Here is a 14,556-nt window from a genome sequence, read left to right on the forward strand (position 1 = left end):
CTGAACGATCGTAGCGCCAGAGTTCTCTCTAGTAGTTATCGCAGGAAATACTTTGAAGAAAATGGTGCGCTCGCAGCACTTGAATCCTTTCCCTTTTTTTTTTTCCCCTAAAACATAACTCTGAGAAGTGGTGTTCCAACAGTGATACAAATTTGGCTAATGGCCATGGCTAAATATGGCACGCAGTTTTCGCCCCCTTTGTAAGGTGTAGCCTCCAAGATTACAAGAGTGAGAAGTCCTCCAATCTTGGAGGCCATCAGATGGCGATGGGAGCGGCCAACTGAAACATTTCTGAGGGAAAGCCCTACGTTCTGGTAGCCCTGTCATTATGGTCACAGCTTTCAAGACACATCCGCTCTTTCCAAGCTGCCGTGCCCACTGAATTCTTTTGCTGCCCAGTTGACCTCGTCAAGAAAAGGGTTTCATGTGCTTGAAAGCACCTTTAGGGCTGAAAGTACGTTCAAATGGTCATCATTAGAACCAAGTACTTGCTTACCTTCCGTTGCTGTGTTAACTTTCTGCATGATGTCTTTTCTCCTCTCTTCTGTGTCCAAGGCCTGTCGAACAAAAGGGAGAAAGGGAGAGACATTAGCAACTTCATACACACAAAAAAAGAAAGTATTCTAATCTAACGTTTTAACCACCAGCATTAACCATCAGCAGTCACGGTAAGCCGATGGCTTAATCTTTCCAGACTAGAACAACATTAACTAGGGGCTACATTCTTGACTGATTTGTTTCAGGGACGTTGCCTTCGGTTCCTGTTGATTGGCTAAGCAGAGGAAGTTGACGAATGTGATGAAACGCTTGACAGTTCGCAACCGCACCCGGAGGACACCTGTTCCAGTACCACACTGATGTTGCATCATACCAAAGGGAGATGAACTCTCTCTCAAGGTTATCGATTCACAATAATGCTCCAGGATATGCAGTAAGCGCAGTGGTTTTCTAGAAACAAAATGGGAGCGCTACAGAAAGGAACACAGAGAACAACAGAAGTCCAGTAAAGAAACACAATTTGCACCTTCTTGCTATAACTCTATGGATGGGCTCAGGCTATTGCATGAATTTTGTATCTGGTGATAAATTAGTGAAAAAAGTAAAAACAAAACAAACAGTCAAATATAAGTAAAGCCTGCAGCCCCATGAATCCACATTGCACGAGTCTACGCTTCGAAGAGGCTCCTGTCACATGGTGGAGTTGGATATGGCTGATGGCGATAATGTAGCTTGCAACAAACACAAAGAGCTCCAACTATGATTGCATGACACCAGACTAGAATTTGAAGGAGGTGCAGGACGTCCGTCAACATATTCACAAGAGTATAATTAAAAAAAATAAGAAAAAAGAAATGCTGAAGCATAGACACCTTTTCAACTTCACTCTTGAACTTGGCAGGCTCCAGCTTGTCAATGTCATCCTTGGCCTTTTGTATCTTATCCACATTCACCTGAAATGAGAAATGGGCCAACACGCATGAAAAGGGGCTCAATGAACAGTGAGGCGGACTGTCAGTGCCGTCGACGACAGTGCATCAGCTTTCTATCATTAGTCAGCATAGACAACCCTTAAGTCCTGAAACACTTTTACAAAGGTTATACCTCGTTCATTTGGATTTCACGGAACCGCAAAATAGAAAGATGTCCGAATTAACTGCATGTCGAATTATCGAGGGTATCAAGAGAACCACAAGGAAATGCTTGCTGCATCAACACTCGTTTGTGTACTGAATAATTCAGCACATCCTGTTCCTATTAGGCACAACAGCAGAGCAGAAGCTGCGATTGTTGTCATCTCTAGACTGATAGCACTCATAGCAGCGAAGGCCTCGCAATTTCCCTCGCAGTGCGGCTGCATCACAAGACCTCTGTCTTCATCCGAAGCATGCTTTTTACTCACGCACACACCCTGTCATTTTTTTCGACACTGGTTGCCAACACACTGCCCAGCCATCGTGGTGTAGCCACTGAGCCGCAGTTGATTCGCTCTTCCTCCTCGACAGCTTCTGCCATGCTTGTGACATTGCTAGTGAAAGCATTGCACCGGGTCAAAAAACGAAACTACCGCTCGCCACACCCACTGCGGACGAAACCGTGGTCATTTTTAATGCAATCGTGGATGGTGACTATGCAGTTCTGAAGGAATGCGGCCGACGCATGCGTACAGTCAAACCGAACCTACTGTTTTCTGCAGTGGCTGCGGACGAAGCCGTGATCGTTATCTACGCGGTCATGGGTGGCGACTACTTTGTTCTGAAGGCACATGACCAACGCAATGTCATGCATGGCAGGTATAAAGCGTTCCAGTGTTCCTGTCGTTCTTGTATGGTTTTCGCCAATGACTGTGACAATGCGACTCCGACACTTTATTTCGACTAGACGATAGTGCTGCTTTCGCATTGGGCGTTTGTGCTGCTCCATGCTCACCATGCCCCGAGGGTTGTTCAAATTAACTGGTGTGCAGCCATATACATCTGAATTAATGAGTTTGGGTCCGTTGGCATACCTCTGGCAGGACCATAGGAGGTGTCAGAACTATCCGATTTTCCATATTACTGAGTACTGACATTACACTGTCATTGTTTCTTGTTTTGTTTTTTTCGTTACGCGAATGTACTACACCTCGAAGACCTAATAAATATGCTGCGAGCCTCAGAGCACCCTAAATAATTTACCATATTAGCTTTTCTACAAACCAGTTTCAGTCTTGTTTTCCAGGAAGTGTATGTACATGTATCAGTTCTTTCATCAGCATCAGTCCTTTCTAGCGTTCTTTGTAGGATGCTCTAAGGCTGCATTAACTCTAGACAGTAAACACCAGCCAAAGTATTACCAAGTGCATTTTAAACGACCACACAAGTGCTTTACACTCTAGTAAATGTCACCTTCCTCTGTTTCTATGGCTTCACAACTCGAGTGCTACGTTGGCTGGAAGCAAACATCACAGCCTTTTATCGCACTTCCATAAAACTGCCTGACCAGCAATTCATGACGGGCGACAGCAGACAGAGCCCCTCTACACAAACGGCTACCGTTGAACATCACTACTGTCCAGCAAGGCAATAACATCATCCACCGGCACTGCACAAAGAACGGAGAGTAACGGAGTGCAACGAGACGGCCCTAATCTAGAGATAAGCAGCGTGCGGCCCTATATTGCTGCATCCGGTCGCCGTTGCTTTTGTGTTGGAGGGCAATAAGCCACAAAGACCAGGAAATTATATACCGTGCTTTCAAAAGTGGGAGCTCTGACACGGAGGCAGATAAGGCACAGGTGTGGGCATGTGAGGGAGGCTACTGAAGTGCCTCTCTACATCGTAAACAATCGCCAATGGCCTAGGACATCCTACAAGAAACACAAAAGAAACCGAAGCAGTTGTTCTTTCTATTTGTGTGTGTCTGTGAGTTTTGCATGACGAAACTGATGAGAGTAGCTTTCCACAATAAACTCATGTATGCTACTCCCACCACTGAAATAACCGTGCTCCATGTTCTCTACCCCCTCCCCCCCATTCTTTCAGGCCAGGGATTTCCTTCCAGTGTCTGTGATGCTGTGCTAAGGAGGCTAGAACATTTTGCTGCCGGAGCAGCAGCGAGGAAGCTGTCACCCTGGGTCCAACTTGGATATGAGTAACCTCAAGCTTTAGTATTTCAGAGGAAGCTTTAAGCTCAGGTCTAACTAGAATTCCACCCATTCAAGTACATGTAAAAGGAAAAAAACAACGCTTTTATGAGACAGCCACTGGACCAATTTGAATGAAATTTGTCTAATGTGAGAGAGGAGTGACACTAGGAACCAGAATTTTATTTAAAGCCTGCATTTCTTTTTACAAATATTCCCAATAATAGGCCAAGTTTCAGAAAACACTGAAGCACGAAGTTTACAAATCTTTAACATGTAATTCTGGGCTATTTTGCGATGTTGCACAGTGATCATTGTGCTGACCGGAAAGCTTGTTCAGCACAATGATCAACAAATTCTGGGGTTTCTCGTGCCAAAACCAGGAAATTATTACAAGGTGCGCTGTAGTGGAAGAACTCCGGATTAATTTCGACCAGCTGGGGTTCTTTTAACGTACACCCATTGCAATGTACATGGGCATTCTTGCATTTCGCCTCGACTGAAATGCAGCCTCCGTAGCCGGGACTCGATTACATGCCCTCAGGCTTAACAGCACAACACGGAAGCCAGTACTCCACCACGGCAGGCAAAAATCTTGAACTCTTCACCAAAAACAGATATTGCCCTCTCTACGATATCTGCATCTCTTACGAGCACCTGCGAATGCACCTTTCAAGGATCTGAAGCGGACAAACTTGATATGTGAATTTACATCTCACCTGGAAGTGTTAAAACGTTTACGAGGGCTTTGCAAAAGTCCAACTCCCAAATTATTGGTTTGTTTCAGAGAGGCATATAACCCATGAATTTTGTGCGCTTTAGATGTCTCACTTGGTGCACTTTACAGAACTGTGATATTGTTTCTTTAAATCCAAGTTGCAAATGTAAGCACGATTCTTCAGTTACCTTAAACTTAACTTGAACGAAACCGTAACTCAGCAGTGTAAATGCTTGGGCTAGTTGGTGGGTGATTTTTTAACTATCTTAACTATGCTCACAGCGCAAGGCTTCACGTGACCGACAGATGAGACTAGACAGTGCTGTCTGTTTCCTAGTCTATTCTTTCATCCACGTGACGCCTTGCACTGCAAACACAGTTCAATGAAAAGTTGAAGGAGCTTTACTTCCTGAAGGTGGTAGATCTCACATTTTTTTTTCTTTTCTTACATGCTACGTATCTCAAATCTTGAGGCAGTGCATGCAAGCAGGACGATTTGTCTATTTCCATGTATTTAGACCGGAATTCCCGAGGGTAAAGCTTCTTAACAACGCTTTCTCAGTCTCTCGCAAGGGTAGCTCGCTGGTACCGTTGGCACATTGGTACAGCCCACACTATTTCCACATAAGCACAGACTGCCAAGAAGTCTACGTACGGTCTCAAACTTGAACTCCAGGTCCTTCTTGTGTTTCTCGATGTCGTCGCAGGTGGAGCCGCCGCTTTTCTCCTTGCACTTCTTGGACGCCTCTTCCACCGCTTTCTTGACGCTTTCGACCGACTTCTCTATGTTCATCATGACGTCCTTGGCTTCTTTTGCCACGGCCGTGATGTTGTCCACCTCCAAGCTCAGCTTCTCGACGTCTGCAAATAGAGGACGACCACTTGAGTAGCGTTTCACGAAACGCAAGATGCGCGTGAACATTTGCTACTGTGACGGACATCCGGGCATTATCAAAAAGTTTCGGCTCCTACGCCTCATCAGCAAAGGTGCAGCCAAGTTGAGAAATTTAAACAAAAATTCTGCAGAAATTGCCAAATATTGGTATTTTCAATATAAGCAAATAGCCAAGCACTTCTGGAAAGCTATTCGCTTGATTAAAGGGAAGATGTGCCTGAAAGTGTATGTTTGTTGCAATGAGGACATTCCGGTAGCATTTGTTTCATTACGTAATTGCATAGAGAACAGAGCCGTTAGCCAGTACATCTGTAACTGTGCCCGAGCCCTCTCCTGCAACCCCCACAGGGGTCAGGGGCGGGGGCAGAAGAGAGTCGTCCTCTCCAACCGCTTCACCACAGTATCGTCAACTGTCTGAACATTCAGGTGCCTCAAAGCTCTTGCGTGACAGCGTGTGCCGGAGGGCCCGGCCATTCGCTTACACATGCAACTCGGTCGTGCGTAATGGACGACGTTACGGCGGCGCGTCTGCAGTAGAGCCAAGTCCTACCTTTGCGCTGTCGCCCACTGCCTATATTCGCAAACCCTGTGGAACAAAACCCAAACTAACCGCTGCCCGCCTGCGCGCGTGCCAATGCATGAGCGATAGTATATAGAACCACCGGAGCAAACAAACTAGCTCTAAAATAAACCATGCAACGAAAACTGAGAGAGGGAGGTGCGAGAAAAAAATTCTCTGTATTCCCACATAGTGGCAGCACATGCCAGAAAAGAAAAAGTTAGAAAATTGGCGCACTTTTTAAACGTATAGATGGTGCTGTAAATATATGGCACCACCCATTTTGGACTCATTCGCGGCGCCATACATTTACGTCTTAACCCTGAAAGAGTTAACATCCTGAAGCTGTGCTTGGGCATTGAGGGACGTCACAGTGAGGGTCTCAAGATTAATTTCAACCACCTGAGTTTTTAAAGAACAGGCACGGCTAACACAAGCATACAACGCCTTCTGCGTACTACTGCCTCGGGAATTTTGGTGCAGCAGCCAGAAATTGGATCTTTACCCTCTTGCTCAAACAGTGGAACACCAATAACCACTGGGCTATCATGATACTGCAGTAAGTAAGAACAACCCTGGAAGAGATTTTGTTTGCTTTTGGCACTGCTTCCCCTCCTGCAAACGAACAAACTAATGCTACCAACAATTGATCACTACACTGCGATAAAAAAAGAAATGCAAGCTCACTGTCAGCCACATGCTTGAGTTGAAATGCTGGGGACCGTGTGATGATCCCAGAGACGTCATCGCCAACCTGGTGTGTGCACACTGAAAAAACAGTGCAACAAAAAACGCTTCAATCAACCAAACAGCCAATAATTAAATTTATTTAATTTAATACTGTCGGTACAATACTTCCACGTAACCAGGCTATGGTGCCTTGTTTACAATATTAAAGCGTAACTTGCTCAAAGCGCAGGTAAACAAGTAAAAGTTAACATATTCGTGATTCTAAAGAAATGGCAACGTAGAGCATAAATGTTGCACTCCTGAATCAGAACTGTCTGCATACGACTCGTCTAGGTCCAAGACCTTCATTTAACCAAATAAAGAATGTCAGTACTCATTTAAAGCACTTAGATATCTGACTGAAAAGTCCACACTTGCATGAAAGATAAAGCCTAGCAATAAGCCATAGCCAATGCCAGAACATTTCCAAAGTCAAGAGTCAATACAGTCGAAGAACGCCCAACTTGGGAAACAATGCTGCCAAGCTAGTGTGGTGCACAAAGACTGTCAAACAGAGAAATAAAGGAAATGACAAGTAGAAACATACAACATAATAATAGACATCTGAATGAACCATCACACGCAATGAGGTTCAACATAAATGAGGTGTATTGGGCTCACCGTTCAGCCGTTGCTCGAACTGGAACTTGAACTCCGCATAATTTTTCACAAGCAGATGGTCCACATCCTGTAAGAGATGGCACGCCATGACACGCATAAGTTCTGGAAAACGGGAGTTACTACGGCACACAACGATGCCCCCATTTGCTATGCTTCAAGAGACGACTCATTAAATTATGAAGGTTTGCTCAAGTTGGTTGAACGTTTTTTGATACCTAGACACAGGAAGGCAGAACACGGGAGTGACAGGACGAGTCAAGGAGATTATATGTCCCCTTGCTTTTCTTTTTTTGTGTCCTTATGGCGTTTCAGTCCAAAATACTGAAGCAGCACACGTGTGCTACTTGCACTTAACACTCCTGCCCTTATTGCACTTAGACTTGAGCTCAATGCTTTTGCGCTGCACTTTAACCATTAGTGGCTTGGTGCTCCTCTGGTTAAATAGTTAACACTTTCAAATATACATTATTTTTCTACAGATTTTAATGCCAAACAGCATGCTGTGAACATTAGCAAACACAAAGCACAGCACACTCACATCTTTAGTCCTATTCACGACGACCACAACATCGTGCACGGAGTGGTCGATACTGTCTGGAAGCTTCACCACAGCTGCTGGAACGAATGCGTTGGTCACAAAAGCACAGACCACTGCAAAGCTGAAACAATAAAAAAAAGTGATAAATGACAATGCTTCAATGCCGGCCAAGTGCCCAAGCAATTACGGCTGTTCAATGTTAACACAACACTTCCTTATTTTGCACCTCCAAATCTGGAGCACATTGGTTACATTTCACCAGAAAAAAAGAAAGCGTCGCTAAACCAATTGGCTTGGTGTTCCCAAAACAAAGGAATGCAAAGATGACTGCGACATGGTACATTCTTGGCAATGCAACAAGATGAATGAGACAGTAGCCAATGGTGGAAGGGTAAGATATTTGACATGGACAATAAGTACATAGATTAGATTATAGATAGATACAGAATACACATGCATGCATAATAGGTAGACAGGACAGACAGACAGACAGGACCTTGTGCTCAGCAACAGAAGGCCACAACCCCTTAACCAATGTAGCAGCTCATCATGAAAACGGATGAAGGGGAAAAAATTTACACAACGTGGCCCGCGTATGCTTTGCGATTCTCTCTAAAAGTAGATTCGTTATTTGCATAGCACAAAGGCTACCAGAGACACACAAAGGAGAGGGCCGCGCACTTCATCCTTTGTGCTGCAGAAGTGACCGGTGAAAAATGCCACCGCACAAAATGTGCCGTTTCGAAAAAACTATGCGGAAGCTGCGAGTGACTCACAGCAGCACAACGGCGAGAATGAAGAGAAGCACGCCCCGCCAGCCTCGCTTGGTCGCGTCTCCTTTTCCCTCCGGCACATTCTCGGCACCACCGCACCTCTTGCAGCAGCAGCGGCAGCACAGAACCAGCACGCCGACAAACGGCACGACCAGTGCCAGGAACAGTCCCACGGCCAGCAGGATGAGCAGGCCCATGAAGACGTAGGGAAACTGCATACAGACGAAACAATATGCTCCGTCTATTTCTTTATGGAGTTACAGAGTTTGAAGGAGTGCCGTTACATCTTAGACAAATTAAATTATTTTTTTTACTTTATATGAAGGTCCTTCACCTCGAAACATAATATCCTGACAAGCCTCAGAGCACCCTAAATAACTCACTATAATAGCTTCTCTACGAACCATGTTTGGTTTCGTCTCCCATAAGGCGTATGCGTTGTGACATCACAACACAGAAGGTAGACATGTGAGAGCAATAAAAATGTGGCAATATTTTGACACTACCTACGACTTGCTCAGTGGTCTCTTATACTGCTACTCATAGCGTGGGCCAATGTAGCATTTTATTTCTTTATGGTCTTCATTTTAACACTTTGGACTTTTTCTGACATAAAAGTCATAGCACTTAACCAATCTACTGTGAACACTGGCACATTACCAAAATGGGTGCCCAACGGTTCAAGCTAACTATAACATATGCACACTATAACTAAAATTGTAAGCAAAATCCAACTAAGTGGGCCCCACAATGTTAGTAGCAGCAAAAAAGATGTGATGATCACTATGTCTTCAATTTGACGCATTTGTGCTAGTAAGAGCCACTTGTGTATGATAACAAAAATAAGTTTCACTCACCTCTTTCCATCGTGTCAAGGCAATGGAAACGGGATCCTTAAACAGCCTGTCATCCTCGAGAAGCTCTGAAAGCCAGAAGCACTCACAAGGTCAATTTATATCCCGTGCTTGGAAAAAGAAACCATGCAACTAATATGCAAAACTGGTTTTTAAATTGAACTATTATGCACATAAAAAAAAAAAAAGTTTGTCTGCGGCACATGCCACGATTCTACCACTTCGTGCAGGATCACTCCACAAAAGCTAATATAATATGCGGGCAAGAAACATGCAATTAGCTAATAAAAATCCTTAATTGACTTTCGAGTTACACATTTCAGAGCAGATATTTCAAAGTATGCAACTGAAGCAAGTCAAAGCTCAAGGCTCGTCCATTTTAGTAGGCCACTGCGAGACTAACACACTGGTGTCAAGGTTCCTTGTTCACCAAATGTGCAAATGAATACAACAGTGTTCACTGTATTAGTAACTGTAACACTGCAATAAGGCTACAGGAAACGCAACGGAGCCTTTTCCAAATCTGCAAAGTGTGCTTCTCTGCATTGCACATTTGCCTAACTAATGGTCAGCACAGTCGTCAGTCAAATGATGACAAAGTGCAAACTGGGCCTGCCGGTGCCCATCTATTGCACGTCGCTTTCATCAGCCGCACATGTTTTTTTTCCATCTCATAAAACAGCGAAAGTGTGCACAAACGCTATTTGTAAGACAGACCGCACCACCATCAACTTGGCAAACTGCCTCGTGGGGAAGCCAGCTTAGCCCTACGAAGCCTGAGCATCACCGTACCTGCCAACCTGCTAGCTTTGACATTCGTGATAAATTTGTGGAATGGGGGTACACTTACGCACTTCATTAAGAATAATTGCACTTTGGATGTAACACACACATAGCAGCAAGCTTGGAACAGCGGGGATGGAGAAGCAGCAAATTGCCTTTAGACAGCACCGACATATTCAGCAACTTTGCTGTCACTGATTTCGCCTGTTTCGAGAACTACACTGAACAGACTTGCTCAAAGAAAGTGCCCAATAGTTATGCAGCACCTTGCAGTGTCACAACAAACCACTGCCAGTACCATCGCAATTCCTTCTCTGCAGGCTCTTTGCAATTTTGCACCACCCTATCTTGCAGCACCTGTGAGCCTATCCCAAATACGGAATTTACTTTTTGAAGAAAAAAAGAAGGAAAATGATGCAACAGTCGTAAAATTGTACAACCACACCGATTTCTTAAACTATAGTACGGAAAATTCGAGAGAGTTGACAGGCATGCATTGTTCCACAACCAAAGAAAATTAAAACAACTTCTTCAGCTTTATTTCTGACCACGAAGAGAGTACACACCCACACATAGAAAAAATAAAAGAATGAAAGAGAAAAGAAAAAAACCACTGAAGTGCATTGACTCCCACTTTCTCCACGCTCATTTCACAGGCACAAAATAAAGTGTTGGTACGCGACAAAGGGTGTGGGTGTATGAACATGTGTATGAACTGGAGTGAGTGCTGGTAAATGCGAGTACAAAAGAATGTCAATCATGTCGATTTTCAGTCGAAGTTGGTATGAATGTGGGTTGGCTGTTGGCGAGCGCGAGTACATATGCGAGTGAGTGCCGGTGAGGGGACACAAGTCTGAGCACGTGTGTGTGTTGGGTAAGTGCGAATGGGAATGACTATGAATGGGAGAGAGCGTTGGTATCGGCACGAGTAGGAACGCAAGTGAGTGCCCAGGGTGAGGGCACGTGAGCGCGAGTGAGCACGTGACCCGCGGAAGATGTTGGGGAGCGGGTACGAGTGAGGTTTTGCTTGTTCCGCCGACCCATGGCTATCCACAACCACTCCACTTGACTGCTTAAAATAGATGCTACTACAGGATTTGCGTTGAGTTTCCTGCACTGAAATCCCCGTTTTGAGGCACCACACTTCGGCGCTTGAAAAATGATAACGTCTGGAATTGCGGGATTAAGAAAGAGGCCAGTTGCTGGCAGGCTTTACGCAAGCATACCACAGTTTCCTCCTCAGCCCCGTCATGGGATCCAAGAGAAAGCGCTCACCTTTTGGAATTCCAGGCTTAGCAACGAGCGACGCAAAGTGCGTCGCGATGCTGTACAGGTGGTCCATTCCACTCGCTTCCGGCACTCGAACCGACTGAAAGTCATACGAGCTGGGGTCCACCGACGTGAAGTTGATGTTCACTGGGCTGAGGCAGCCTGATGTGGCAGTCGCAATGAATAAGGAAAGACAATTAGTGGAGCTAGTTCCAGGCCTCCCTACATTGAAGTTTTGAAGATACTACTGTCGAAGCCAAAGAAGTACTAAAAGTTGCTTTAGTATTACTCAAAATGTGACTGTTTATTACTAAAGTTCGGAGAGTTTGTTTGGTACAGATACTGCAAACAGGCACTCTGTGCTACAGGCGCACCTCGGTGATCTGTGCCACAGACAACAGAAATATTCCTGCTTATCCGTACAATATTTGTATGACGTTGGCAGACGTTTTGATTGCTGTTAGAGGTTGTTTCATGGGGGGCATGGCTGACGGTCATGCAGAAAGATCCGTATAGTCAAGAGGGTCAGAAAAACCCAGCTGCACCGTGTATACTAGTTCTATTCTTTTAAAAACAGTTTGGCCCTAAACCAGACACAAACAAAAATTCATAAACTTTTCATGTCATTATAGCAACTGTACTCAAGCTAACTGAGCATATACAACGAACTCATAAATGTCCAGTTGAAATGGCATTCGCAGAACCCTGCACAAAGGATGTTAGTTCGTACCTGTTTAGAATACTTTTGTATGTTAACAGATTGCCTCAGTGATCCCCGAATGTATTTCGAAAGCACAAAGACCACGACGAAGCTCATGTATGCAGAAACATGTCCTAAAGCTCACCGACAACTTGAGCACTGCGCTTGGAGTTTAGTGAGTTTTGTAGGCCACAAGATCACAAGTTGCATGGTCCCAAGGCCACAAAAGTATATTTCGTATTGCATAAACATCCTTTTTTTTTTCAGGAAGTGTAAAGCCTTCTGAAAAGGAGCAAAGATGTACAGCCATTCTGCAGAACTGATTTGCCAGCATTTGCCAGAAGAAATGAGGCAACCAGATGTGGGAGTGCAGCAAAATTCCAGACTGTGTTAAGACTGATCCACGCACACTGGCATCAAATCATTACATTGCTCTAGAAGTATGCCAGGCAATCTAGCAATTAAGCTGGCATCTTTCACCCCTCCCACGCATCTTTTTTCAAACTCTGCACACAAGACAGGTCTCTACTACAACCAGTAATGCCGCATACGTTTCCTTTAACTAGCTGTACTGCGTAGCATTGTGCTGTTACTCTTAACCAGTGCTACACAATGTCACAGACAGTAATAGGCGACCAGGTGTCGGTTGGTGCACCACAAAGTTGCACTCAACATAACGAGTTTACCGCATGCTAAAATGAACCCACCATTATCGGAATCGGTTTGCGATGTGGCAATGGGTAACGCCGCCACCACCAAGGCGACGGCAAAGAAGGCTATCGTTGGCCCCATTTTGGCAGCTAGCATGACGACGCAGTCATCCAGGCCTAGGTGCAGTAAATGTGGCGGACTCTTCTGCCACTGTATGCCCACTTAGGAACAGAGGGGGAGTCCTGCAAAAGCATGGAAGAACATTTAATGTTAACATGAAACACGTCACTGAACCTTGACACACTCGCTGCTTGGCCCAGATATCTAGGTCTCTAAAGTGTTGGATTCTTTTCGCTTGATTTTACTCCTCACATCTATAGCTCACGGCTAGGCGATCCCGGTGATAATGCGGGCAGGGCCCCTCTTGGACCACTGATGAAGCGTAAACAGGAATAGCATAACAATAAAATTGTTACGTTACACTGACCCTACAGTCCAAATGTGCCCAAGGCATTGCAAAAATTGGCCCGTAAAAACATGAAAATCAACCCAAACGCCACCCTTTCTAGTGTATCCCTCCACCTGCCGTGCCAGACTCAAGCAGACATTTTAATCTGATCTCTTCAGCCTGACGTAAGCATACTAGAAGATATTGCGGAAATTTTCAACCGAAACGATCAAAATTCTGCACACAAAGCCATGTCATCATCATCATCATCATCAGCCTGATTACGCCCACTGCAGGGCAAAGGCCTCTCCCATACTTCTCCAACTACCCCAGTCACGTACTAATTGTGGCCATGTTGACCCTCCAAACTTCCTAATCTCATCTGCCCACCTAACTTTCTGTCGCCCCCTGCTACGCTTCCCTTCCCTCGGAATCCAGTCCGTAACCCTTAATGACCATCGGTTATCTTCCCTCCTCATTACATGTCCTGCCCATGCCCATTTCTTTTTCTTGATTTCAACTAAGATGTCATTAACGCGCGTTTGTTCTCTCACCCAATCTGCTCTTTTCTTATCCCTTAACGTTACACCTATCATTCTTCTTTCCATAGCTCGTTGCGTCGTCCTCAATTTAAGTAGAACCCTTTTCGTAAGCCTCCAGGTTTCTGCCCCGTACGTGAGTACTGGTAAGACACAGCTGTTATACACTTTTCTCTTGAGGGATAATGGCAACCTGCTGTTCATGATCTGCGAATGCGTGCCAAACGCACCCCAGCCCATTCTTATTCTTCTGATTATTTCACTCTCATGATCTGGATCAGGCCAGATCATGTATACCAACACAACACTGCAAATGCAAAAGATTTGCTTTATTTGTTGCCTGGCAGAGTGTATGTGAAACATTTATAACCAAAGACATGTAAACAACACAATGCGTATGCATATGTAGCTGTCGTGCTGGTGCTCCCAAAAATCCAGCGCGGTTACTTTCAAATTTAAAACAAATGCAACAGATATCATGAAGTTAGGCTCTGTGTCAAAACAAAATTATATTCAACAGATGGTATTCAGTTCAGAAAAGGAAAATGATAAAAAGATGGTCCCACGTATTGAATATCTAGCTTCCCACAATGCAAGTTTTTTTCCATTGTGCACTATCAGAAAACCCCCGTCTTCTTTGTCAACACGCAGTGGGAGAGCCACACAGCTATCTCATTTACTTTACAGCAAGACAGGAGATACCCACGGAGATATCCATAAGAATACAGTGGATCTATCTGGTTCGAGGACAACAAGATTGCACGGTACTGCCGGCATTCCAACCATTTTGGCCAGTGCCTTTCCATGACAAGTATCATACGAGGATGCATTCTTGCTGAAACCAATGTAGCCAACAA

General features: G+C 44.8%; 1 protein-coding gene across 5 annotated transcripts in view; it reads right to left on the bottom strand.

Moving 5' to 3' along the window:
• The window catches only part of LOC126528997 (prominin-1-A-like), a 61,563-nt gene that overhangs the window by 27,071 nt on the left and 19,936 nt on the right, over positions 1-14,556 (bottom strand). For all 5 annotated transcript variants that reach the window (XM_050176601.3, XM_050176598.3, XM_050176600.3 and 2 more), the window contains exons 2-11: positions 12,769-12,954; positions 11,368-11,523; positions 9,313-9,377; positions 8,459-8,667; positions 7,683-7,803; positions 7,145-7,211; positions 6,482-6,562; positions 4,996-5,201; positions 1,371-1,451; positions 497-557 (exon numbers count right to left, since the gene is read on the bottom strand). In XM_050176601.3, coding sequence (XP_050032558.2) covers positions 497-557; positions 1,371-1,451; positions 4,996-5,201; positions 6,482-6,562; positions 7,145-7,211; positions 7,683-7,803; positions 8,459-8,667; positions 9,313-9,377; positions 11,368-11,523; positions 12,769-12,868 — 1,147 coding nt within the window. In that variant the 5' untranslated portion in view covers positions 12,869-12,954. The remainder of the gene's footprint in view (positions 1-496; positions 558-1,370; positions 1,452-4,995; positions 5,202-6,481; positions 6,563-7,144; positions 7,212-7,682; positions 7,804-8,458; positions 8,668-9,312; positions 9,378-11,367; positions 11,524-12,768; positions 12,955-14,556) is intronic.

This window comes from Dermacentor andersoni, chromosome 8 (assembly GCF_023375885.2).
Source record: "Dermacentor andersoni chromosome 8, qqDerAnde1_hic_scaffold, whole genome shotgun sequence".
Taxonomy (NCBI): domain Eukaryota; kingdom Metazoa; phylum Arthropoda; class Arachnida; order Ixodida; family Ixodidae; genus Dermacentor; species Dermacentor andersoni.